This window comes from Panthera pardus, unplaced genomic scaffold (genome assembly GCF_024362965.1).
Source record: "Panthera pardus isolate Hobbes unplaced genomic scaffold, ASM2436296v1 HiC_scaffold_18, whole genome shotgun sequence".
Lineage (NCBI taxonomy): Eukaryota > Metazoa > Chordata > Mammalia > Carnivora > Felidae > Panthera > Panthera pardus.
Genome location: NW_026526743.1, coordinates 20,294,012 through 20,319,417, shown reverse-complemented (window position 1 = coordinate 20,319,417; position 25,406 = coordinate 20,294,012). Strand labels below are relative to the sequence as shown.

At 49.9% G+C, this 25,406-nt stretch overlaps 1 protein-coding gene across 6 annotated transcripts in view; it reads right to left on the bottom strand.

The window, feature by feature from the left end:
* The window catches only part of SLC7A9 (solute carrier family 7 member 9), a 28,233-nt gene extending 8,922 nt beyond the window's left edge, over window positions 1–19,311 (bottom strand). For 3 of the 6 annotated variants that reach the window (XM_019423342.2, XM_019423343.2, XM_019423344.2), the window contains exons 1-11: window positions 19,197–19,311; window positions 18,485–18,642; window positions 16,597–16,744; window positions 16,073–16,315; window positions 15,576–15,701; window positions 15,246–15,345; window positions 14,477–14,521; window positions 13,894–14,017; window positions 12,225–12,328; window positions 5,883–5,979; window positions 4,654–4,803 (exon numbers count right to left, since the gene is read on the bottom strand). In XM_019423342.2, coding sequence (XP_019278887.1) covers window positions 4,654–4,803; window positions 5,883–5,979; window positions 12,225–12,328; window positions 13,894–14,017; window positions 14,477–14,521; window positions 15,246–15,345; window positions 15,576–15,701; window positions 16,073–16,315; window positions 16,597–16,744; window positions 18,485–18,580 — 1,233 coding nt within the window. In that variant the 5' untranslated portion in view covers window positions 18,581–18,642; window positions 19,197–19,311. Of the gene's footprint in view, window positions 1–4,653; window positions 4,804–5,882; window positions 5,980–12,224; window positions 12,329–13,893; window positions 14,018–14,476; window positions 14,522–15,245; window positions 15,346–15,575; window positions 15,702–16,072; window positions 16,316–16,596; window positions 16,745–18,484; window positions 18,643–18,946; window positions 19,167–19,196 lie in introns of those variants that run through there. The other 3 variants (XM_053906045.1, XM_053906044.1, XM_053906046.1) reach the window with 3 other exon arrangements.
* Window positions 19,312–25,406: the final 6,095 nt, after the last annotated feature.

Sequence of the window (25,406 nt, the reverse complement as noted above, 5' to 3'; positions counted from 1 at the left end):
AACACACAAATAAGAAACAAAAATGGGGAAATAATCTCCAGAACATGGGAATTTTTTTTTAATCATAAAACAAATTTGTACAACTCAGTGTAAATAAATTCAACGAAATGGACAATTTTCTAGGAAAATGTAAAGTTACTAAAACTAACCCCATCAGAATCAGAATTCTCGGGGAAATTCCAAAAACCAGATAATCCAATTAAAAATCTTAAAGTCTTTCATGTTTATTCATTCCTTCTACATTCTCGGTTTTCTTTGTTGTTCCTTCTCTTGCTTTTTGAGTTGCCTGTTTTCACGTTTATTGTTGTATTTAATGCAACGAAACTTTCTCAGAGCACCGATCCTAAGATTAGGTCTTATTTTTATTGTCATTTTTAGGAAATTGTGTACTTTCATTTCCTATTTCCTGTTGGGTTGAAAAGTTTAATTTTTAAAGATTACTTTCCTGTGTCATTGCATTATAGATAGAGAATGTGGTTTGCCCTTACTTCTAATTTTTTCAAGGTTTTCTTTGTGGCATCAAAGACTGTCAGTTTTCAGCCCTGTCCCATATGCACTTGAAAAGGTGTGTTTGCTATTTTGGGGCCTCACAGTCTGATATGGTCTCTGACATCTGCCTTGTTCTGCTGTTTAGGGCTTGTCACTTGTACCAGTGCGATGTCTGGGTCTGTCCGGGACTTAAGGGAGACACGTGAAAAATGTGTTTTAATGTTTATTTTTAGGAGAGAGCATGAGCAGGGGAGGGGCGGAGAGAGAGGGAGACAGAGACTCTGAAGCAGGCTCCAGGCTCCGAGCTGTCAGCCCAGAGCTCAAACCCCCAAGCTGTGAGATCATACTTGGCTGAAGTCAGACGCTTAACTGACTGAGCCACCCAGGCGTCCCTGAAGGGAGCCACTTTAAAGTCTCCTGTTAGGGTGTGTGTCTGTGTCTAGCTGTACTTTCTGAGGTTTCTGCTTCATGAAAATGACTACCGTGTGATCTGGTGACTAGGTTTTCATACCTGTGATCTCTTTATTGTGGATTTTAGCCTTCAGCATCACTGAAGCACTTAGCATTACTGAGGACACTGAAGTGTGCTTTGGGCCTTGGTGCCTGTTTGCTGAGATCACAAATCCTGTTGTCTGTGTGTTTTCATTTGCTTGGTATGCCTTTGCTGATATCCTTTTAATTTTTTCACAGCTTTGTAAACCTGCCTGAGAAATCTTTTTTTTTAATGTTTATGTATTTTTATTTATTTATTTTTTAATTTTTTTTTAACGTTTATTTTTTTTTATTTTTGAGACAGAGAGAGACAGAGCATGAACAGGGGAGGGTCAGAGAGAGGGAGACACAGAATCTGAAACAGGCTCCAGGCTCTGAGCTGTCAGCACAGAGCCTGATGCGGGGCTTGAACTCACTGACTGCGAGATCATGACCTGAGCCGAAGTCGGCCACTTAACCGACTGAGCCACCCAGGCGCCCCAATGTTTATGTATTTTTAGAGAGAAAAGGCGAGCAGGGGAGGGGGAGAGAGAGAGAGGGGAAGAGAACATCCCAGGCAGGCTCCGCACTGTCAGCACAGAGCCCGACTCGGATCTTGATCTCAGGAACCGTGAGATCAGGACCTGAGCCAGAATCAAGAGCCGGCCCCTGCCTAAGCCACACAGGCGCTCTCTGAAAAGTCTTTTTCTTTTAATGGTTGATTTCAACTCATTTAAACTGAATAGATTAGCTTATTCATATAACTGACAGGTTTGGGCTCCACATTGTTTTATATTCCTTTATGCAGACTGCTACTTACTGTCTGTCAGTTTTCCGCCCTTGAAGAGTGACATTCTGTGGGAAAACTCTCACCTGAGGCCTGTTTCTCTTATTTTAAATGGGGGAAAAATACCACGTATCACAGGAAATGCCAGATTCCCAACCGGTGTCCTCAAATGTAACTAAAACACAGCAAATGCATATAAACACATGCATTACACCAGGAAGTAAACTGCTTTAAAAGTGATTTCCTGGTGACCAACCAGTGAATCTGGTTGTTAACAAGTGGTTACCGTTCACACAGTAACACGGTCTCCCAACACCTGAGGGCACGTGACTCTCACTTTTCACTGTGCGCGCACACGATTCTGACTTGTGTTGGATTTGGAGCGCAATTTGAAACTTTGCTCACACGTCTTGAAAATATCGTATTACATTTTGGGACTTAAATATTAATTTTCCCACATAGCTAGCAGCTGGAAATGGGACTATTAAGAGATTTATAGATTCTAGAAAGTTTGGGGGTGTTAAAAACTTGTAATAAGCAAAAAAACAAGAGTAACAGCAAACAACCCTAATATGGCTCCTACCAAGAAAATGTTAACCAGGAAGATATTCTGATTTGTTTCAAGTCTTTCTAGAGAGGGTCTTTTACAATATGGTCTGTGTGTGTGTGTGTGTTTATTTTGGATATAACTTTTGGGATCTATAAATGCTGTTTTTGTTCCGAGAGTTACCATTATAAATAGAAGATATCACACCGTACCCTCCTTACAATCTCTTTGTTCCATATTGTCTATAATAAGCAGTAATGGAATTAGCTAGAGATTCCTCTCTTTCCTCCCCGCGTCTAATTCCAGATGGCACCCCGGGGCAGTCTTGTTGGCGTGATTTCCTTACCCGGCACACTTTCATAGGCTTTCTCTTCCATCTTGCATCAAATTGTCAGGGCTTGATATTAGCATCCCTCTTTTGTCTCCCTGTCTGCCATCACTGAGTCCAGTTCTGGGCCACAAACTTTTTGGTCTCTGAAGCTCGTTCTCTAGGTGGTTCCTCCCAAAGTTCTCATGCAACGGTCCATGCCTTGAGGTGTTTCATATTGGTAACCTTATTCCTCGAGGTCAGTTTGGGTATAAAATCTTTGGCTTGGGGCGCCTGGGTGGCGCAGTCGGTTAGGCCTCCGACTTCAGCCAGGTCACGATCTCGCGGTCTGTGAGTTCGAGCCCCGCGTCAGGCTCTGGGCCGATGGCTCGGAGCCTGGAGCCTGTTTCCGATTCTGTGTCTCCCTCTCTCTCTGCCCCTCCCCCGTTCATGCTCTGTCTCTCTCTGTCCCAAAAATAAATAAAAAACGTTGAAAAAAAAAAAATTAAAAAAAAAAATCTTTGGCTAATATTTTCTCTCTTTGAACGCCATAAATTGGTTGCTCCACTATCTCGGGATATGAAGTGTGGCTGATGAGAATTTTGGTGCCCGTATTAATTTCTTTCCTTTGTAAGTGGACTGGGGTGGGGGGAGGAAAGAGGAGGGGGAGTGGACACCCACAGCATGATCTTCTAAAGCTGCAGAGTTCAATCAGAATACATTTCCCGGTTGCCCCTTCTAGTTCTGAGTCGGTAAGTGATGTCCTACGACTTCTGGTATGCTGATTCCAATCCCTTCCTCTCTCGGTCCCCCTTCTATTTTTCCGTCCCTAATACACGTTCCTGGAATTACAGTTCCTAAGAATCCTGTTGCTTGGGGCACCTGGGTGGCTCAGTCGGTTAAGCATCTGCCTTTGGCTCAGGTCGTGATCCCACAGTTTGTGAGTCTGAGCCCCCATCAGGCTCCCTGCTGTCAGCACAGAGTCCGCTTCAGATTCTCTGTCTCCCCCTCTCTCTGCCCCTCCCCCACTCTATCGTGTGCCCTCTCTCAAAAATAAATCTAAAACAAATTTTAAAAAAGAATTCTGTTGCTTTTATTTCATTCATCAGGGACTCCAACTGTACGTGTGTTAGATCCTTTTTCCCCTACCTCCTTTGTTATTTTCTGTCAAATACCTTTTGTTTGAGGGATTTTGTACAGATGAAAAATCTGTTCCACCAGCAGACAGCCTCTGCTTTGCTGACCTGCCCGTTGCTCTCTTGTGCTATAGTCAATAAACTTCAATTTCCTTTAAAAAAAAAAAAGTCTGTTCTACCATCATGATTTTGCTTGCCAGATGACCTGACAGAAGTGGAAATGCCAAATTCCATGTCTCCGCTGACTTCAGAGACTTGGCCACAGGCAAGCTTCAGTGCCAGAAAGACCACCAGGCACACTTCTGAAACAACATCCTAAAGCTAAAGACAGGATCCTGTTCTTGCCCTAGTTACTTAAGTCCTCAGCTTTCCTACCTTGTTTTTTTTTTTTTTTAACTTTTTTCTTTTTTTGAAAGAGAGCACAAGTGGGGGGGGGGGTGCAGACAGAGAATCTGAAGCAGGCTCCAGGCTCTGAGCTGTCAGCACAGGGCCCGATGTGGGGCTCGAACCCACGAACTGTGAGATCGTGACCTGAGCCGAAGTTGGACACTTCACCGACCGAGCCACCCAGGTGCCGCGCCATCCCCCCCACCTTTTTCTTATATCTGCATTTGCTCTTATAAGAATTCAATCGTTGTTTCCAAAGCAAAACAAAAAGCCCCTAACATAAGCAAAACAAAATAAATTCTTCTTAGACCCACCTCGGGGAGCTGTGCAGGGAGGGAGCCCCAGACAGTTTGCAGATGTGGACTATTAGAGGCTGCCTGCACAGGAACGGGTCTGGGGCCAGAAATCAGGAGCAAACTCCACTCCGGTTGGAAATAGAAAGCATGCCCCTAGATTTTAAAGTGTAGTTACCTCTAATCCGTTTCAAGAAACCAAAGCCACTTGTGACATTTGAGGCAACGGAACTTACCTTGATAGGCCTCTCCAGGTCTTTCTTTGTAAACCTCATGACAACCAATCCCAGAATCGTCAGGCCATAAAACAGCCATGCAGCAAAACTGAAGTAATTGACCAATGAGTTTATGTCACCAGGGATGATATAAATAGTTGCTATGATGCCCTAGTGGAAAAAAGAGTGAATTCTTCGGTCACTTGTACATAAAAACGTGGTCCCTGTCACTTCACAGGAGGCTAAGGAAGCCGTGCTTCCTGTGGATGGAAAGGTCTGCATGACAGAAACCTACATACCCCATATAGGTGGGGTTAAACTAGTCTTTGGCTGTGATGGGTGTTCTCCCCGAGGCCTGATGGAAAGAACTCGGTGAAGTTGCAGTTTCAAGCAGGGGGAGAACAAAACACACATGTTTATCACACCAGATTTCTTTAAAAAAATTTTTTTTTGTGATAAGATTTTACTTTTCTGAGTGATCTCTATTCCCACTGTGGAGCTTGAACTCACAACTCCCAGATCAAGAGCCACAGGCTGTACCAGCTGAGCCAGCCAGGCACCTCTCCAGTTTTCTGATACGTTTTCCCACTGGAAAGTCTTTGCCAGGGGAAAGGGCCCGGGGCTGCAACACAGCCTTAGTCTGACCCCGCCCTGCCTTCGGCTGTGTGGCCTAGGCTTTGTGATTTGGGGCCTCTCCTCATCTCCAAACATGTAGGCTTATGGAGAGCAATGTTCTCCATAAGAGGTGGAAGGAGTCTGGCCCCGAGGCTGGGCTTGGATGGTCCATAGAGACCATAGGTACTAGACACAGTTGCACAGGACCAGGGACTGTCCCCTACTGAGAAACTCCAATCAGAAGATGTCAGAGGGCTTCCTCTACTGCTCAACGATGCCATGCCGTCTAAATTCCTGGGTCATAACAAGAAGCAGTTACCAGGCACCTCATTAAATGCCTTATTCTCCTTCCCTGTAAGCTAGTGGGCTTTGGTATAGTTTGCTAGCAGGGATCCAGACATACAAATGTACCTGTAAGATGCACGGAGGGTACAAGGTTGGAAGAGTCCAACAGTATCTCCTGGATCAACTCAGAAGGAGGAGCAGGCGTTGGGTAACTTGTTTCATATACCTGTTTCATGCTGAGGACTAACGGAACCTGGGCCTTTGGAAAACCACTAGGCTTAGCAATACTGATTTACTTCAGGGCCCCTCTGTCTTTAAGGGGGTGTTTTCATGGCGGAATTCATACTTACATAAAAGATGATGGCAGGGGCTGGAGTCAGGCGCCTGACGCTAATGTAGGAGAGCACTTTAAGCATGTGGCCTTCCCGGCCCGCCACGTACACAAGTCTGGAAAAGTGATAATACGGCACCCGTGGATGGGCGTGCAGACTGTCGTGCCATCACTGGGCTTCACTACCAAGGCCACGGAGGAAGGGACTGAATCGGAACCTGGTGCTGTCAGTGGGAGTCGGTCTCTGGGGGTGAGTGAGTTTGGGGGAAGTAGGTGAAGTGGTTAAATGCTCCTGAGAGCAATGCATCCTGGTACCATGGGTCACATGAATGGGGAAGAGCAGGGGGCTGCCCTGGGGGGGGAGACTCGACCTGCTCTGTGTCCTCAAAAGTTAGGCAAGAAGCAAATGGAAAAACCAGTCTAGGGGCAGTGGACCCTGGTGCTCAGAGCACCCGACAGAAGCAAACACAGGGGAGCCTGGCACTCCCTAAATCCAAGCTGTACAGAATTTCCATATTTCAAAACCTGAACCAAAACACGTTAAGGGTGGGTCAGCAGACTGCAAACAAGTAGCTTAGACTCCCCGCCCCCACTCCTGGTGATTCAGTAATCTGAAAGATGAGGTTTAAAATGTTGAAAAAAGGGGAAATGCCAAAAATTTCTAAAAAATACAAAATTACCATAATTTAAGAATCAACAACTGATACACGAGGTGCCAGTGAAAAAATAAATTAGAAACTAGATCTGAGTTACGAAGTGTAGAGAAATGGAAAATGCAGACAGGAAATTAAGAAACAGGAAGAAGCCCAAATATATTAAACGGGGTAAGGCAAACTCAAAGAAGGGCAGAGAGCTTTCATGGAATTGAAAAACAACTTTCAAATTAAATCCAGCTCTAGACAAAAAAAAAAAAAAAAGCATACCCAGATACAAATATTAGAGTGGAAGGAAAAAACAATTTTTTTTAAGCTTCCGAATTTAAAAGATTAGCTACAAAATTAGGACACGCAAAATCATAACAGACGTGGAATGAGAATCTTTTCGGCGATGAGGGAAATTGGTTTTCAGATTCCTGTGCTGTGCAGCTAAACTACCATTCAAGACGACTGACTTAGTACATGTGTAGGTAAACAATGACTGCTCATTTTCTGCTCTCCGTTCCTCATCGGAGACTATTAAGAAGTCTACTCCAACAAACAAACAGGGACCGAACTCAGAAGGAGTTGATTGAAGAAGCAACGTTAAGGAAACAGCAATAAAACACGTTGGTATGTATGTGAGTGACGAGGGAGACAAAGGCAAGAGAAACGTAGCTTCAGTGAAATCTCCTTACAGCTTGCAACCCACTGATACACACAACCGATAGAAACGTGCAGAGTGTGACCTTCCTCGAGGAACTCGTGGCTGCCTTAGTGCCTTCACGTTGATGTTCGATTAAAGACTAAAAGTAACCTTATCTTAACAGCAGCTAGCCCCTCAAGGTCCTGAAAGCCTTGCTTCCAAATTCCTTCGAAACTTGCTTAAAAGTATATAATCAGTCACTCCTCCCAACCCCGGTGCAGCTCTTTCTGCCCTTGGGTCCTGTCCCCGTGCTTTAATAAAATCACCTTTTTGCACCAAACGCGTTTCAAGAATTCTTTCTCAGCCATTTGCTCACGAACCCCATCATAAGTATTGGATTTTTAATTTTTGTCCTGCACGTGGCAGGTTGACAGACGATGTGAAAGGGAGAGCCCTTGCGGGAGAGGGGAGAGAACAGAGAGGCTAGTAGACTCTTAGGTGTTTGAGTTCAGTTTGCTGGGTAATTGCTAAAAGAATAGAAATACAACTTACACGTCACAGAAGAAAAAAAAATGACATGTGATGGATAATCAGAATATGATTTTTTTTTTTTAAGCCAGAAAACCCCATGATATTTGGAGATTAGTCCCACTGCAATAGTAATCACATCAACTGTGACCAGAGGCCGCTGGCCTGGCCCGAGATGCCCCGGGGGGGCTTGTTGAAAGAGACAAGCCAGAGCCCGCTTTCGCCGCCGTGAGTGTGGAAGATACAAGGGTTGGGGGATGTGTTACCAAAAGCAGCATCTTAAAGCTTGCAGCGACCGCAGTATCAGTATCGGACAATACAGAACGTAAGGCAAAAAGAGTTTTCTCTGAAAACGGAAGCCGTCTACCCAGAAACTACAAAAAACAGGAGCCCGTGAGAGAGAGGGCCGAACTTGACAAATCCCCCGAGAGCAGAAGATTCGAACAGTCAAGGCACAAGCTTGATGATGATATAAAAATCGAGATGGCGGGAACACAATACACCTTATTTTGCAGACCCTAGGAAGCATTTATAAAAACTGCAGTAAGCCACAAGGAGAGGCTTAAAGCTTCCGAAGAAGTGAGGTCATAAAGATCCCACACTCTGACTACAATACGATAAAATCGCAAGTCAGGAATACAAAGGCCAAAGGGCCCTGTCTATTAAAAGTACGTATTTGAACTTTGAAAACGACATAAACAGGGCGTCGGATTAGTTCCCAGAACAAGCCAGTGAAACTGGGAATAAAGGAGTCGCCAGATGGAAGGAGACAGACAGGTGGCTCTGTGACCTCACGCTGTAAACCCCTCAGTGTTTACAGCCCTCCGTAAATTCCAACTGCTCAGAAAGCAAGCAGGACTTTTGGAACTGGAGACCATCATTGCAAGTGTGGCTGGAAGGCTGAGCAGGCAAGGAGGAGTGGAGCACTGACATGGGAGCACTGATTCTCCCCAGTGTTGTGTGGCCGGAGCTGGAAGCGTCTGCACGTGGTGATAGCCCAGGACAGGGCCCATGGGTGATATGGAGTGAACCCAGCATGCTGGGCATAGCGGTATCATTCAAATCAGTAGGGGAAAGGACGGACTATCGACGGGATCTGGGACAACAGGTAGAGGTTGGGGGCGGGGGGAGGAGTGAGATTTATGCCTCATATCAAAATACATTCCAGATTGATCAAAGAGCTAAAGTAAAATGCTGGAAGAAAACACGGGTAGGTGTTGTTGAGAGGCGAAAAGTTTGTCTATGTGAGATAGGAAACTCAGAAACCAGGAAGCAAAAATCTTAGATTTGACCCCACAATAAATTCTCTCCAACAGAATTCAATACAGCACGAGTCCCAGGCCACCCCCAAGCTGCACAGGCACATGAATGATACATAATTAACTCAAAATGGATCATAAACCTAAATGTGAGGGTTACGCCTATAGAATATAGAACTTCTAGGGTAAAACAAGAGAAAAAATCTTTGTGACTTTGGGTTGCGCAAAGGCTCTTAGATATGGCAACAAAAGCGTGACACATGAACGGTACAAACTGGGCTTTGTCAAAGTTAAAAACGTGCATTTCAAAAACACCATTAAGAAAGAGAAGTTGGGGAGCCTGGGTGGCTCAGTGGGTTAAGCGTTGGACTTTTGATTTCAGCTCAGGTTATGATCCCACAGTTTGTGAGATCAAACCTTCCATAGGGCTCTGTGCTGACAGTGTGGAGCCTGCTTGGGGTTCTCCCTCTCTCTCCCTCTGCCCCTGCCTCTCCCCAGCTCATGTGCATGGGTGTGCTCTCTCTCTCTCTCTCTCAAAATAAACATTAAAAAAAAATGACAAGCCACAGACTGGGAGAAAATATGTGTAAGTCAGATACCTAATAAAGGACTTGTATCCATAATATATAAAGAATTCTTACAACTCAATAAGATGACAAATGGCCCAATTTAAAAAGTGTACAAAAGGGGCACCTGAGTGGTTCGGTTAGTTAAGCGTCCGACATCAGCTCAGGTCATGATCTCACAGTTTGTGGGTTTGAGCCCCATGTCGGGCTCTGTGCTGACAGCTCAGAGCCTGGAGCCTGCTTCGGATTCTGTGTCTCCCTCCCTCTCTGCCCCTTCCCCACTCACAATCTGTCACTGTCTCTCTCAAAAATAAACAAACACTGAAAACATTATAAAAAATAAAAATTGGACAAAAGATTTGAATAGATTTTTCATCAGAAGATACATGAATGGCTAATCACATAAAAAGATGCTCAGTACCATTAGTAATTAAAGAAATGCAGTTAGAACCACAATGACATAACTAATATCCACTAAAAAGACTGTAATTAAAAAGACAACACCAAGTGTTAGTGAGGATGTAGAGAAACTGGAATGCTCATGTATTGCTAATAGAAATCAAAATGAAACAACCAACTTGGAAAACAGTTAAGCCATTTCTGTACAAGTTGATCGCGGATCTACTATACGAGCCCGCAGTTCTAGTCCTGGGAATCTAAGAGAAATGAAAACATATGTCCGCACAAACCCACGTGTGAATTCATAGCAGCACTGTTCATGATAGCCCAGACTCGAAGCAACGCAAACCTCCATCTACCTGTGAATGGATAAACAAAATGTGGTATATCCAGACAGTGGCAGAGGATTCAGCAGGTGAAAGGAACGAGCAGGTATATGCTATGCCATGGATGAACCTCAAAACTAATATGCTGAGTGAAAGAAAGCCAGATGCAAACGGCATATTGTATCATGCCATTTAAGTGAACTGTCTAGAAAATGCAAGGTTATAGACACAGGAGCCGGTCAGTGGTAGTCTAGGGCTGGAGGTGGGAGCAGGGATTAACGGTAATTAGGCTGGAGTGAACTTTTGGTGTGATGGAAATGTTCTAGAATTGAACTGTGAGGACATTTGCACAGCTTAATAAATGTACTAAAATCATTGAATTGTGTAATTACAAAGTGAGTTTATGGGATTTAAACCTCAGTGGAGCTACTGAAATTATGTTTCTATTAGCAGCAAACTAGTTTATGGTATTTAAACCTCAGGAGAGCTACTGAAATTATGTGTCTCAATATTAGCAGCAAACTCTCAGAAACTGAAAAAAAAATTTTAAATACTATTTACAAGAGCACAAAAAATGAAATATTTTGAGGTGAATCGGAAAGAATATATGCAAAAGCCACATACTCTCAAAACTACTCAAAAACTATTCAAACAACTGTATTTGAAAAAAATTAAGACCTGGGGCGCCTGGGTGGCTCAGTCGGTTGGGCGACCGACTTCGGCTCAGGTCATGATCTCACAGTCCGTGAGTTCGAGCCCCGCATCGGGCTCTGTGCTGACAGCTTGGAGCTTGTTTCAGATTCTGTGTCTCCCTCTCTCTCTGACCCTCCCCCGTTCATGTTCTGTCTCTCTATGTCTCAAAAATAAATAAACGTCAAATAAAAAAAAAATTAAAAAAAAAATTAAGACCTAAATAAAGGGAGCGGGTCCTTGCCCCTAGATTAAGAAAAATCAATACCATTAAAACGGCAGCCCTCTCCAAACTGATCTGCAGGTTCCACGAAGCCCTGATCAAAGTCCTTGAGGGCCTTTTTGTAGAAATTGACAAGTAGATTCTAAAATTCCTAAAGAAATGCAAAGAATCCAGAAGAGTCGAACGCTTTTGAAGAACGAATGTTGCTGGACCAGCACAACCCGTGCTTTGGCGGCGGCTTCAGAAGAAAGATTTTGTGGCATAGAGTGTGTAAGCATAGAAACTTTGGCAATTCCACTCTCAGGAAATCTATCCATTCAGAACACTGGACACTGGGGCAGAGACGTGTTCCAGAATGTTCCCTGCGTCAGTGTTTGTGACCACCACCCCTGCTCAGCCCGTGAGCCAAGGTTAAGTCGTGCCACGTCGCAAAATGGAATACAACACCGCTGTTAACTGTCTAGGCCAGGAGGGTCCAGGAGGGTCCAGGGGATTGGCAGGGGCTGGTGAGCTATGCCTGCTTTGTGTGGATACAGTTTGGGCAGAACGGAACCCCAGCTCTTAGCCTTCGAGCTACACTGGCAGAGTTGAGTAGTGACAAAGGTGGCCTGAAAGCCTAAGCTGGGACTACCCGATCTAGGTTATGTGTATGTTCACATGGGAAGATGTTCAAGAAATATTTTTAGGTGAAAGACGGGGCGAGGTGAAAAGTAGCCCCAGCGTGCCTGTCACCCTGTGTCCCCAAACTGCCTTGTGAAGTTGGCAACATTTCTCCCCGCCGACAAGGAAGCCAGGGCCTCGCTTCAGTGGGGCCACCGGGTCCAGCGCCAGTGTGCAAGCTCGGCCAAGCTTTTTGCTCCCTTTCTAGGACTTTGGGTTTTCTTTTCTCTTTTTTTCTTTTTTTTTAAAGCTTCTACTCAAATTCCAGTTAGACTTTGTGTTTTCTGTTATGCCATGATGTGTTAGCCTGGCAGAGCCCTAAGGACTTTCACCCTGGGTCTTGTTTTCCTCAAGTGTGGAATGGGCCCTGCTGCCACCGCCAACCCCCCCCCCCACCACCACCCCAGGGTGAGTGCTGGGGTCCCCTACCTGCCTGCCGTAAAGCAAGTCCCGTTGGCGGCACCGATGGTGGAAAAGGCCACGAACAGCGGAACCACCCAAGAGGCCGGGTAGAGAACGCGGTCGCCGAACGTCTGCAGAGAGAAGCAGAGGAGTCCTGAGGTCTCGCACAGCCCCCAGGAGCCACGGGTCCCAAGGAAGCTGCTGGGCTCTCCCCGGGGGGGGGGGGGGGCAGGCCCCCACCCCTGGGTGGGCACTGGCTCTGAATCCCTCCGGGAGAGAGAAAGTAGAGAACCTCTCCGGAAGAAAACGACTTATTCTTCCCCACCCCCACCTCCTGAACTGTAGCGGAGCTGATGACACTCCATCCTTGGCCCTCCGTCCGTCGTGTGCAAGTTTTCTGGGTGATCTCTGGGGCTACGCGTTCCCGGTAACCTACATCCCTTAGAAATGCCTGCCAAGGGGGCGCCTGGGTGGCTCAGTCGGTTAAGCGTCCGACTTCAGCTCAGGTCACGATCTCGCGGTCCGTGAGTTCGAGCCCCGCGTCGGGCTCTGGGCTGATGGCTCGGAGCCTGGAGCCTGCTTCCGATTCTGTGTCTCCCTCTCTCTCTGCCCCTCCCCCGTTCATGCTCTGTCTCTCTCTGTCTCAAAAATAAATAAACGTTAAAAAAATTAAAAAAAATAAAAAAAAAAAAAAGAAATGCCTGCCAAGGTTGGGATGGGAGGAGACTTGTTTTGCCCTCCCAGGACTCTGTTAGAACACGGTCTTTCCCCTTCCTGGTGCACAGGTGGTGCCACAAGGTTGTCATGAAAGGTTGGCTGGCAACTGGGAGCATGCTAGCCCTTTGATCTCACTCCAGTGCCCTTCTGCGCATCCCCTCGCTCTATCAAATCTGTGGACCAAGGCCCAGACTTTGCAGAGAATAACTGCGCAGAGCCTTGGTCAACCTCTGCCGGATTCCCCTGTCAGGAAGTTATCCTGAATAGAACGCTGTGTAAACTGTGTGGAGTCAGCTCTTTGTTTTGGGATGCTTTACTGTCCCCCACCGTCTGACGCTGAGTAACAGAAGTCTCCTCTCCACTCCTCCCTGTCCTCATTCTTCGTCCCAGTTTCTTTCCAACACCGTGGCCCCTCACCGACGTCAAGGGGTCAAGGAATTGACCGCCTTGCTCAGCAAGACCCTGTCTCCTCAGCCACCTGTCCTGGTGGTCAGTGACCTCATCATAACCAAGATGGCGTCTCTCCCTGCTCCCTGTCTCCTGTTTCCAGTTCATTTCCTGTCCCACCCCAGCTCCACAAGGTCTCAAGCATGTGGGGCCCTCCCCACCTTTTCTGCGGACCCTCACACCCATCCCCCTTGTCATCGAGACCCTCCTTGACCAGCTTAACTTGCAGTCTGTTGTTCTGATTCCCTCCTTCCATCCCTCCCTTGTGCTTTCTCACGCACATGTGTGTCTGTCAAAACCCCAACCCCGGGGAAATCCGGCCCTGCTCCACCCGCCCTCAGTGCGTGTGCCCAGGTCACAGACAGAAGCTTCCACCTGCCGGCGGCCTTCCATGGCATTGGGTCTTTGCTGCTGTCCCTGACAGCTATCCCTCCCTCTGCCCATGTCCTAGACGATTATTTCCCTCATCTCGAGCGGGTATCTCAGCTTCCCACAGACCCTAGCACCCTCCCCACAGATTCCGGGTCCTCACCACGGCCACCGCCTGGGACTGCAGGAGCTCGGTAGGAGTCATCACGGTGAAGTAGGAAACGTTCATGAGGATGTAGCAGCCTGTCACCAGTGGGATCCCGATGATGATGGCCAAGGGCAGGTTTCTGGGGGGGGGGGGGGGCAGGGACCCAGGGTCAGACGGAGCATCCCGTGACAGCCTCACAAGTCTGTTGTCTCTGTCCAGTCCTTTCTTCCCACCCACCCAGCTGGCCTTCCACTTCTCCCTGCGGTGGGCTGGGGTCACTGCTGCCTCCGGAGGCCCACCCACAAGCAGGGGCTGTGGGACGTGACATTTTCAAATGAGAAAGAACCCTCCCGCTCTCAGACTCCAGGGTGGGGAGGTCGAACTGTTCATAGAGCAAAATAAGCCCAGGATAAAGTTGGGGTTCATTCATCCTCTCTGCTACGATTCCACTTTCCCACAGCAAAACCGAGCTCTGACGAGCGGATATACATGAGCTTATAAGGAACAATTCGCAGTATGGAAGGGGGTCCACTCGGTGCTTGGGGAAGGGAAACGTGCTTGCTGGCCCACCGTCTCCCGCCTGACTCAGTTCTCCTACCTGAAAGGGTTCCTAAGTTCTTCTGTGATGTAATTGAGTTGATTCCTAGAGAAAGAAAAGGCACACAAGTAACATAACTTCAACTTTCTTTGCTAAGGTTGTGAAACACAAAGTAAAGGTTGGCCTCATTGAAGACCCTCCACCACAGAGAAAATTCTCCTGCAGGAATCCAGGATAATGTCATTTGGAGAAAGCCCCACGATGGTGGGGCTCCCAACGTCTGCACGTCTGTCAGTGATAAGTCTTTGCCCTCTGTGGGAATCATGGGAGTTTTCAAGAATTACTGGGGAGGCACGAGTCCCCAGGCTGCTTTGAAAAACCGTTAGTGTCACTGTCTAGAAGGAGAATGAAATCTGCTTTGCACAAGGGAAGGAGCAGCGTCCTGGGGGGCCACGCTTCTTCCTCACAGAACATAAACGGAATCTCGTCGACTACACCTAGTATTTCCCAGGGTGCAATGGAAGTGCCTCTGAGAACTGGTGCCTCATCGAGTGCCTGGGCAGCTCTGACGGCCTCCAATTCGGCCGAGCCTGTCTGTGTCCACTGAAGCTTCTAGCTCAGGCCTGCTGCGGGGCTGGGTAAAGGTTCGGGGTTTCAGCGTCTGTGGGGTCCGAGGAGAACAGAAGCAGGGGGGTGGGTGCTGAACCAAATGGAGACGTGGAGGTGAACTTTAGGGTCCCCCCCGCAAGCCCGAGGAAGGGGAGGTCCTTGCCTTCCTTGGTTTCAGCATCGTACCTGAGAAATCCCAACCAGATGGGGGGCACCTTACCATCCATCGTACGCCCAGAGTCCATTATAAAATGCCAGACTGATGGCTCCCACAGACAGTTTTGTGCCCTCAAAAGAATTCTCAAAATTCCTTGTGTTCCCTGTAATTAAGTCAGACAGTGGATTGTGGGTGTCAGAGGACCACACTGGGATCCCGCATCATCTCCGTGTGACAGAAGGACAGGAATTGTGGCCTCAGGTTATCAGACAGACTCTGAAAAGCAGAGAAACCACAGATGCTTCCTGCTGAACTCCTGCCAGGCTTTCTGAGACACAGGCCTCAGAGCACAACCTCCGAGTGGCACCCACCCTCCCCTCCAGCCGCCGTCACCTTGGGCCAGGAGGACCAGCCCGCTGATGATGATGATGGCCACGATCACCAGCTTGGCCCCCGTGAACACGTTCTGGACGTAGCTCCCCAGCCGCACGCTCAGCGAGTTCACTGTGGTGATGAGCACTGGAAGGGGCCAGAGTGGGGGCGATGTCGTGCAGCCCTGGGCTCAGCACCTCCCTCCTTTCCCGGGGGCCTGAGAGGGTCTCCTGCCCCCGATCCTGTCCTCTCCACTGCCTCATTCATCAGGTGTGCCCGGCGAGGACCCCTGAGTCCCACGACATGGAGAAGCAGCCAGTCCCCAGGTGAGTGCTGCCTTGAGGGACAGACTACCGCCAGGGCTTTGGGCCCCCACCAGACCCTGCCCTGCTTCTCGCCAGTGCCTCCAGGCCCACCGGCCTTCTTCTGGGCATGGTGGAGCCGAGGCCTGTCTCCCCACGTCCCCTGTGCCAGGTCTTTCCTGACCCCAGCCCGGAGCGTCACACTCGGGTACTCACGGATGGCAGCGGCAGCCAGGCATTTCACGACAACCGGAGGGGGATTGCAGCCGGAATAGAAGGGCGCACAGACATACTCCGAAAAGCTGAGGCAGATGATGGCAAAGGATGTGGGCTTTATGACGAACAGGCTGGTCCAGGAGAAGAGGTAGGCAGGGATGGGCCCGAAGGCCTCCATCAGGTAAGGGTACTCGCCCCCCGACTTGGTGATCATCGTGCCAAGCTCTGCAAAGCACAGGGCACCTGGAACACAGAGAGGGGGTCCCCTCAGGCCCCTGGTGAGGAGTGGCCCTGGTCACCCCCTCCCTCTGGGCCACGCCCACGCGGGCCACCATGGCCCTCTCCGCAGACCGCCCTGAGTTCTGGCCATTGCTCATTCCAGAGCAAGCCCAATTTGCACCTGGTTGCCTGCGGGCGTCGAAAGGAACCCCCGGCAACAGCAAGGCCAGGACACAGATTGTGCTCACACAGCCCGCCCCCACCTTCCACAGGGAGAGCTCGCCAGGGAGGGGCGTCTTTGTTACCCAGTGTTGCGAGGACCCCACAGGCCGCCCATATGATGAGACAGGGCCCCACGGTTTCCGTGTTGCTGAGCACAGACTTGGGGGAGATGAAGATCCCAGAGCCGATGATGGTGCCCACGATGATGCAGATGCCGCTGAGCAGGCCCACCTTGGATGTGGGGGAGGGGGGGGCATTAGTGCCACCACCCAGGACGCCGCGCGGCCCGCAGACAGCAGCCCTCAGCCCTCTCCCCCCTCCCCTCCCTCAGCGCAGCCGGCGCAGCCCAGGTGAAGGCGCTTCCGGCCTGTGCTGTTGCAGCAAAACACCAGGCTTCACTTACATCAGGTCCATGCATCCTCACCACGGCCTCATGACCCCATTTGACAGGGGAGAAAATAGAGGCACAGAAAGGTCACGTGACTGTCCAGGGATCTACAGCCAGAGTGGGTAGGTTCCAGTCTCCCAACCTCTACTCTTATTGACAAAGGGGCCCAGACAGTGAAGGCTGATTTAGCAAATAGTGAAATCAGGGCTGGGGGTCCTGACCAGGGGCCCTGGCCTCTCGGGAGCAGAGGTGGGGACAGGCGGGAGAAACCCAGGCCTCTAGGCGCAGAAACATCTGGGGGCCGTGAACTTTCTCTGATGCCGTTTTGCAGGGTATGAGCTTCCTAGCGACAAGCCCCGCCTCGGACACGTCCCGTGGAATCCCATTCCTATGAAATTTAAGAACAGGCAAAACTAACCTATGGGAATAGAAACTCAGGGCTGGGGTGGGGAGTCCACCTGGAAAGGGGCAAGAGGGAGCTTTCTAGGGTGAGGAGTTTGTCAGTACCCATCAGACTGAACACTGAAGATCTGCACGTCACGTACGGAATTACACGGGTTGAGTCCAATGATCACGGAAGCCCCCGGCCGCGGGTGCCAGCAAGGGTCACACGCAATCGGGGAGGGGCCCGGGAGCAGGGTCAGCTCCTGTGTTGGCCTCGGGGCCGGGGTGCACTAGCGGGTTAGTCTCGGCTTTTCTCCTCTAATGGCCCATGTGGCTGACCAGCCCAGAGGCCAGGAGTGACTTGAGGACCACCTGGAGTTAGTTCTGTGCTGTTCGGTGGGCAGGAACATGCATTAGCCACTCCTAGGGACCCCAGCTCCCAGGCCAACCCACAGTCAAGTGGTGCTGTCCCCCAAACCCCTCCTCCATCCCCTCTGCCATCAGGCATGGGAGCTCTCGGAGGCTCCGCCCAGAGCTCAGGCCACTAGTTGGGCCCTCGAAGCCATTCTGATCTTGTTCTGGAACTCTCCTTCCTCATCCTGTGAGTTTGAAGCTGTCCTTCCACACCCATCCACCTGCATCGAGCTCCGTTCTGTCTCCACTCCCCCCTCCCCACAAAGCATCCCTTCCCTGCAGCTCAATTACCAGCCCCATGTGACACTGACCCCCTCTAGGGCGCAGGCACCTCCAATTCCAGCCATTACTACATACATTCCGTCTCAGAGGGCTCATCCATGTCAGACCCACGGCACACTCACCACCCCTGCTAGACTCACTGAAGCAGAATGAGTTTCCCATTACTGAAGGAATACGAGGGACACACAAGGGGCAGATTCTTGGTAAAGACACTATAGAGGGGATCCCAACATCAGAAGGTCCTGTCTGACCACCCCCCCCCCCCCCCGAGGCCATCGGTCTGAGCAAACACCAGCCCCTCCAGGTACTCGCCAGGCACACAGAAGCACATGCGTTAACCTCGCAAAAAAATGCTAAGTTCACTGGCCAGAGGGAAAGAGGTGCATCCAAAGAACTGCTCACTTAGAGATGTGCTTTACAACGCAGATCAGCGGGGACTTCACCGGGGCCCCTCCTTGCTGCCCTTGGCCTGGGAAGGGCCGGTGCCCAGGGACCAACCTTACCTCCTTCTGGAGACTCGTGGTCTTGGGTTCCTTACTCTGGATACTCCGGATGGACTTCTCATCTTCTCTCCGATTCCTCAGGCTTGTCTCCTCCATGTTCTCCTCCTGCCAGTTCTAGGACAGCTGCAAGGAGGGCATGGGCCTCGACTCAGCAGATGCTGTAGTGGACAGGATGCAGACCGGGCTCAGCGAGGGCTCTCCTTCTCAGCCCTCCGGGCCCGTGGGGCCTGACTCCAAAAGCAGATGAGTAGCTACTGTTTTAGGGTAGACTTGCTCAGTCCCAGGGTTAACAACCCATGCCGACCGCTGTTGATGCTGCGGGGAAGGGGGGTCCCGGGCTCTTTTCCAAGGCCCCCCGCCCCCACCGATCAGCTCCTGCTCGTCAGCAACGATGCACTCGAAAGTCATTCTACCTCCACCTTCTTTTTTTCCAAAAGTAAAAAGAAGTATTTTAGAACATACTGGAATACACTCAGTGGCATCAATGGCGAGGAATGACCGCTTTCCTCGTAGTTGTTGCCCAAGAGTAGAGGCGCCTGGGGCACGCCAAGGGGATGCTTTTCATTGAGTGAGACCGGGCATGGAATGCTGAGGAGATTCGGCTCGAGGCTCTCTAGCTGGCGGTCATTTCCTGTCCCCTTTCTCTAAATAAAGTCCCTCTCAGCCTCTGGCCAGGAGAGTAGCGAACCTTCCCATCGCCCTTCAGCCTTACCTTCCTGACCTCGCGGAGTCCAGGAGCCGCCCAGCGAGGCTGGCGGCTGCGTCTGCACTGTCGCACCCTAGGAATGGCCATGTCTTGTGCCCAGGAGTGGAGGAAGCCAGAAGGTACAGAGGTCAACAAAGGTAATTATTAAACACATTTTTTTTTTTTTTTTTTTTAAGCAATGAAGCTTGGACACAGCACACAAAAAGGGGAGGGTCAGGCAAGCCAGTTTCTGTGCACAAATGTTTTTGTGTTGTTCATTTATGTCTAGAACATTGTTTTTGTCCTTAACCAGATTCCCCCAAATCAGCAACATCCTGTAAGGACAACTCCCTCCGAAGACTGGCATCCGAGGGGATAAACTTTGGAACCAAGTCTTTTATTGCCTTAATGGGCTGTATTTACAACCCAGGTCAGGCGGCACAAAGAGGAACCGCCGTGCGTGTCACTTGCTGGGCTGGGCAGGGCGGGTGCTTTCCTCCCATCTGCTTCTGGCCAAGCCCGGAGGAGGAGGGGGCAGGTCTTTCCCACTCACGTTTGGCAGTGACCGGGTTCCGGCACCCCTGGAGCTGCAGAAGAGTTTGCCAGAATGTGGACCCAGCCCTGAGGCCTCCCGCAGGCACCTGCTGTCTGCATGTGCAGCTCCAACACCGGGACTGTTCCACTTGGTGGTACTGCTGCTCAGGTGGCCCAGTCTGTGTGCCCCTGCCCGTGGAGCAGTAAGGGGATCCACTGTGTGGCCCTTACCCGATGGGGAAACTGAGGCCCCAGAGATAATGGAGTGCGTGAAGGCCACAGAAGTCCGGCTCACTCAGAGAAGGAACAGAGGTGCCTCAGATGTGCTCAGGGGGCTGGGGACAGACCCACCCTCCCCACGAAGGCTGACTCAGGTGGCAGCTCTAATCCCTTGTCTCAGATAAGTTTTTTCTTTGGATGGAGGAGCCCAGCCTGGAGCATTGTGCTGTTATCATGACCACATCCTTCCGGTTGTTTTGCTTTGGAGTAAACACGACAGCATCCCCGATATCCAGAAGAGACCAAGGGTCAACAAGAAACAGCAGGGCAAGCCACGGGTGGCCACACTTCCGGGCAGGCAGATTTCTCAGAGTTGTCACTTGAAGGCATCTGGAGAATGTGGGGACCCTCGCTGTCTCAGAGTCAGGGTCCCACGCAACTCATCAGAGCAACCGCTCCCCTGACCTCTGAGCACAAGGCTCACCTGTGGGCCCATCCACCTTGAGCATGGATGCCACAGGCCGGGGCAGGACGTGCTGCCCCACACAGGACCTTCCCACAGGTTTCTTTGTGTCATTCCTGAAGTCTCTGCTAACACAGCAGCGCTCAGAGTGTAGTTGCTGGGGCGTCTAGATCTGCAAAACACTGCAGAATCCTCCCTGGGTCAAGGTTGCCTCCAAAGGGCTGATGTTCTAACAGAAATCACCTGAGAAGGGCAGGGTGGGGTGGGGGGTAGGAGGGCCCCCGCCCGGAGCCGGCCACGTGACCACAGGTAACTCAGCCTCTCCCCAGGCACCCCGCCCTCTCTTGGAACCGTAAGGACTGCAGAAAGTTAGCATTCAACTGCGGTGGATCCCCTGGTCTTCTGGGGCCTCTGCCAAGTGCTGAGTTTGGAACATCTGGGCACGCGGCTCCTTCAAGGGTCAGAAATCTACCTGGGTTAAATTGGGGTCCATGGTGAGCATTTCCTTGCATAAAGCTGTTGTTCCTTCTTTTTCGCTGTTTTCTTGGCAGAGTCCGTGTTCAACCAATTAGCAGAAGTTCTTTTCCCCCTCAGGGAAAATCATCTGGATTTGTTTTCACCCACCCCCCACCCCCACTCCTGCCATTCGTCGTGACCTTTGGCTTCTTGTGTGTCCAGCCCTCCCACCCCACCGCTGGGGCTTTGCTCCCTGCAGCGGTTCCCTCTTACGGCGCGCGTCCTGGGAAGTTTCAGGTTTCCTTCATACAACTCTGTTATTTCTTAAGTTTCTGCTGAGGCTCTTGACCCTCACTTTCAAACGGTGCTTTTTCCATTGCAAAGATGATGCTATTATCACCGTCTGCATTTTATGTTATGTTACGGTCTCATATTTGGTACATATGGTCTCGTATTTGGGTTCCCTTGTCCTGTAACGGTTTTTATGGACATGCTTGGCCTGGCCGTGGGACTCCCTTTCTCCACAGCCTCCTAAAGTCTTGTGTTCTGATTCACCTTCCTCCTCAGAGGGTCAAACCCTCACACAGACGCTGGATCTGCCTTTACCGGCCTCAGCTGGTTCCAGGCGTGCCTTCGAGTTTTTAAACTTTCTTCTGTTCCTGAGTTCACACGGTCTTCTGTCCCTTCTTGCCGCTGCTGCTGATGGTTCAGAGCCTCTGGGCAACCACCAAGACCTCATGGCAGGTGTTCACCTACTACCTGGATTCTAAGCAGAGGAACTTGTAAAGAGTCAGTGCAATGTGCAACATCTTTAAATGCCAAGGACTTACAGTCTAACCATAAAACAATTAGCAAGGGAAGCACAATTTATAAATTCTTATCTGGGAAACGATGTATATCCAAGAGCCATTGGGATAGTATAATTCTACCTTAGGACTTTGTCCATTTTTTATTAAAATTTTTTTAATAGTATTTTATTTTTTAATTAAACATTTTTCTAACATTTAAATTTTTAATAATTTTTATTTATTTTTGAGAGACAGAGTGCAAGTTGGGGAGGGGCAGAAAGAGAGAGGGAGACACAGAATCCGAAGCAGGCTCCAGGCTCTGCCCTGACAGGCTGACAGCATTGAGCCTGATGTGGGGCTTGAACCCACAAACCACAAGATCATGATCTGAGCAGAATTCAGACACTTAAACTGACTGAGCCACCCAGGCGCACCTCTTGTGATGAGAACTTTTAAGGCCTACTCTCTTAGCAGCTCTCAAAGAAGCAAATCTGGAGATTTCTTTTGTAATCGAGGCAAAATATATAGAGCAATAAATTTCTCCTTGTCACCATTTTTAAGTGCTCAGTTCAGTGGCATTAAGTGTGTTCACAGTGTTGTGCAACCATCCATCTCCTGAACTTTGTTGTCATCTTCCCAAACTGAAACTGTGTACCCTTTAAAGTTTTTAAAATTTTATTCATTTTGAGAGAGAAGGAGCATGAGTGGGGGAGGGGCAGAGAGAGAGAGAGAGAGAGAGAGAGAGAATCCCAAGCAGACTCTGTGCTGTTAGCACAGAGCCCAATGTGGGGCTCGGACTCACAAACTGTGAGATCATGACCTGAGCTGAAATCAAGAGTCGGATGCTTCACCAACTGAGCCACCCAGGTGCCCCTAAACTGTGTACCCTTTAAACACTAACTCCCCATTCGCTCCTTTGCCTCAGATCCTGGTAGCTACCATTCAACTTTCTGTCCCTCTGACTTTGACCAAGTACAGTAGATCAAGTGGAGCCATGCCATAGCTGTCCTTATGTGCTGGAGAGGTCTTAAACAGTTAAACATATATGCATTCCCACGATGCAACAAATCCAGCCCTAGCTGTTTACCCAAAACGAATAAAGCCGTGTCCATGGGGATGCAAGCTGGTGTAGCCACTCTGGAAAACAGTATGGAGGTTCCTCAAAAAACTAAAAATAGAACTACGCTAACAGGCCCAGCAATTGCACTACTAGGCATTTATCCACGGGATACAGGCATGCTGTTTCGAAGGGACACATGCACCCCCATGTTTATAGCAGCACTATCAACAATAGCCAAAGTATGAAAGGAGCCCAAATGTCCATCGATGGATGCATGGATAAAGAAGATGTGGTATATCTATACAATGGAGTATTACCCGGCAATCAAAAAGAATGAAATCTTGCCATTTGCAACTACGTGGATGGAACTGTAGGGTATTATGCTAAGTGAAATTAGTCAGAGAAAGACAAAAATCATATGACTTCACTCATATCAGGACTTTAAGAGAAAAAACAGATGAACATAAGGGAAGGGAAACAAAAATAATATAAAAACAGGGAGGGGGACAAAACAGAAGAGACTCATAAATATGGAGAACAAACTGAGGGTTGCTGGAGGGGTTGTGGGAGGGGGGGATGGGCTAAATGGGGAAGGGGCACTAAGGAATCTCCTCCTGAAATCATTGTTGCACTATATGCTAACAAATTTGGATGTAAATTTTAAAAAATAAAAAATAAAATTAAAAAAAAAACCCTGAGAATAAACTGAGGATTGATGGGGGGGGGGGTGGGTTGGAGAGAGGGGCAAGTGGGTGATGGGCATTGAGGAGGGCACCTGTTGGGATGAGCACTGGGTCTTGTATGGAAACCAATTTGATAATAAATTTCACATTTAAAAGAAATAAAAAATTAAAATCAAAATCAAAATTTAAATTCTAAAAAAAAAAAAAAGAATAAAATCGCATCTACACAAAAATTTGTATACAAATATTCACAGCAGCCAGGCTGTGTAGTGAGCAGAGGGCCAGGGGTCAGGCTCCCCACGGAGGTGGGGAGAATGTGGGGTCTAGGAGAAGGTTCTCGTTTAGAGAGAGGAGAGACACCTGAGGGTCTTTACTGCTGATGGGAAGCCTGTGTAGAGACAGAGAGGTTGTCCAGAGTGACCCACACTTCAGCTCTAGGAATATCTAGGCGTGTGTGTGTGTCCTCCTGGAGGGAGGTAACCCCACCCGTTGAGCCCAGCTGCTTGAGGAACTGAGGGGTGACCGTTACCCAGTCAGCTCAGTTCTGAGAGGAAGTGGGTCCAAGCCAGACAGTTCACAAGCTCTGGCTTCTGGGAACAGTGTTGGGGGTCTGTGAGGCCCGGAGAGCTACCCAAGGCTCTCCTCTGCTCCCCCTCCTCCTGCCCCCCACAATTCACTCACGTGCACTGGGTGGAGGCTTATAGGCTTGGCCGCTGGGCCCCAGCTCTGGCTCATCAAGGTCCAGTCTTACGTCTCTGGAATCCACGCATTTCTCTCCCTGCTCCGGCTTCTGCCCTCTTCTGCCGATTCTGCTGGTTCCACTTTGCAAACCCTGCATGCACCCCCACCCCGGACACCAGTACCGAGCAGTCACAGGTGGTCGACCGAGGCGAGGGACAAGCCAGAGCGTGGCTCCAAGGCAGGCCCTGCAAGGCAGGCCCTGACCTCCCTTCCCTCCTATTTCCTCTGACTCCTCCTCCCCTTCCACTGGGGCACAAGTGCCTTCACCTGGAACATTCTTGCTCCAATAAGATGGCCCTTCTTCACAGAACCATTTTCTGTGGTTTTTTGCCCTTCCCTCACAGGAATTCGCTCACTCCTCAATACAGCTCATCTCCCCCTCCCCCCCTCAGTGCTTGACCTAAGTGTACCCTGTCCTCAACTTCCACAAGAGACTCGTGCCCCTGGGAGCCGCACCAGGTAATGGTCCCGCGCGCAGTGAGAAACATCCCCCTCCAGGAGCAGGCAGGGCCCCTGCAGAACCTCCGGAGGGCCCTGCTCTGTGGGCGCTCCACCCCTAGACCAGAGAGGGGCAGGTGGAGACAGGGCTGGGTCACAGTCTGCCCCACAGCACGGGGCAGGCACCCAGCCTGGCCTCCTTCCCGGGGCTGCAAGGGTCCATGCAAACCCTGGAGGCCGGACTAGACGCAGAGCCCCCTTCCTGGCCTTGCCCCCAGAATTTGGGTAGCTGGGGCTATGGTGCAGTCCAGGGCTTGATGAGGGGACCAAATGGACAAGCTTTTTGTTAAGAATGACAGAATAGTTAGGAAGCGGCGGGTGCCTCTGAGCAGGGGAGTCCTGGGGGCAGGCATCGCACTGGCTGTCTGCTTCCCTCCGTGGCCTCTGTTACGCCCCCGCCCGCCACCCTCCTTGCCCCATCTGAGTGGTCAGCCGCCTTCTGGGCACTGTCACGGGAGAGAAGCCCACAGCAGGCTGAGTGGGGCGGGGGTCCTATGGGTTCCCAGTGAACACGCTTTCACGGTCCCCAAGCCTCTCGAAGCCTCCCTCTTCTGCACGTGTTCTGCTTCTACTTCCAGAGTCTGGACCCCTCCAGCCTCCCTCCTGGGACCACAGCCGTCCCAGCGTCCACTTTGCTCTTCCGTTTCCCCAAAGACAGCCCCCGGCCTCCAAGGCTCCCCGCCCCCGAGTCCTGAGAGTCCTCAGTGCCACCCGCTTCTCCCAGTGCCGCATGGCCACACTGGTCCAAAACGTACCTTCCGTCTACAGTCTTATGTCCCATTGAATTTCTCAAAA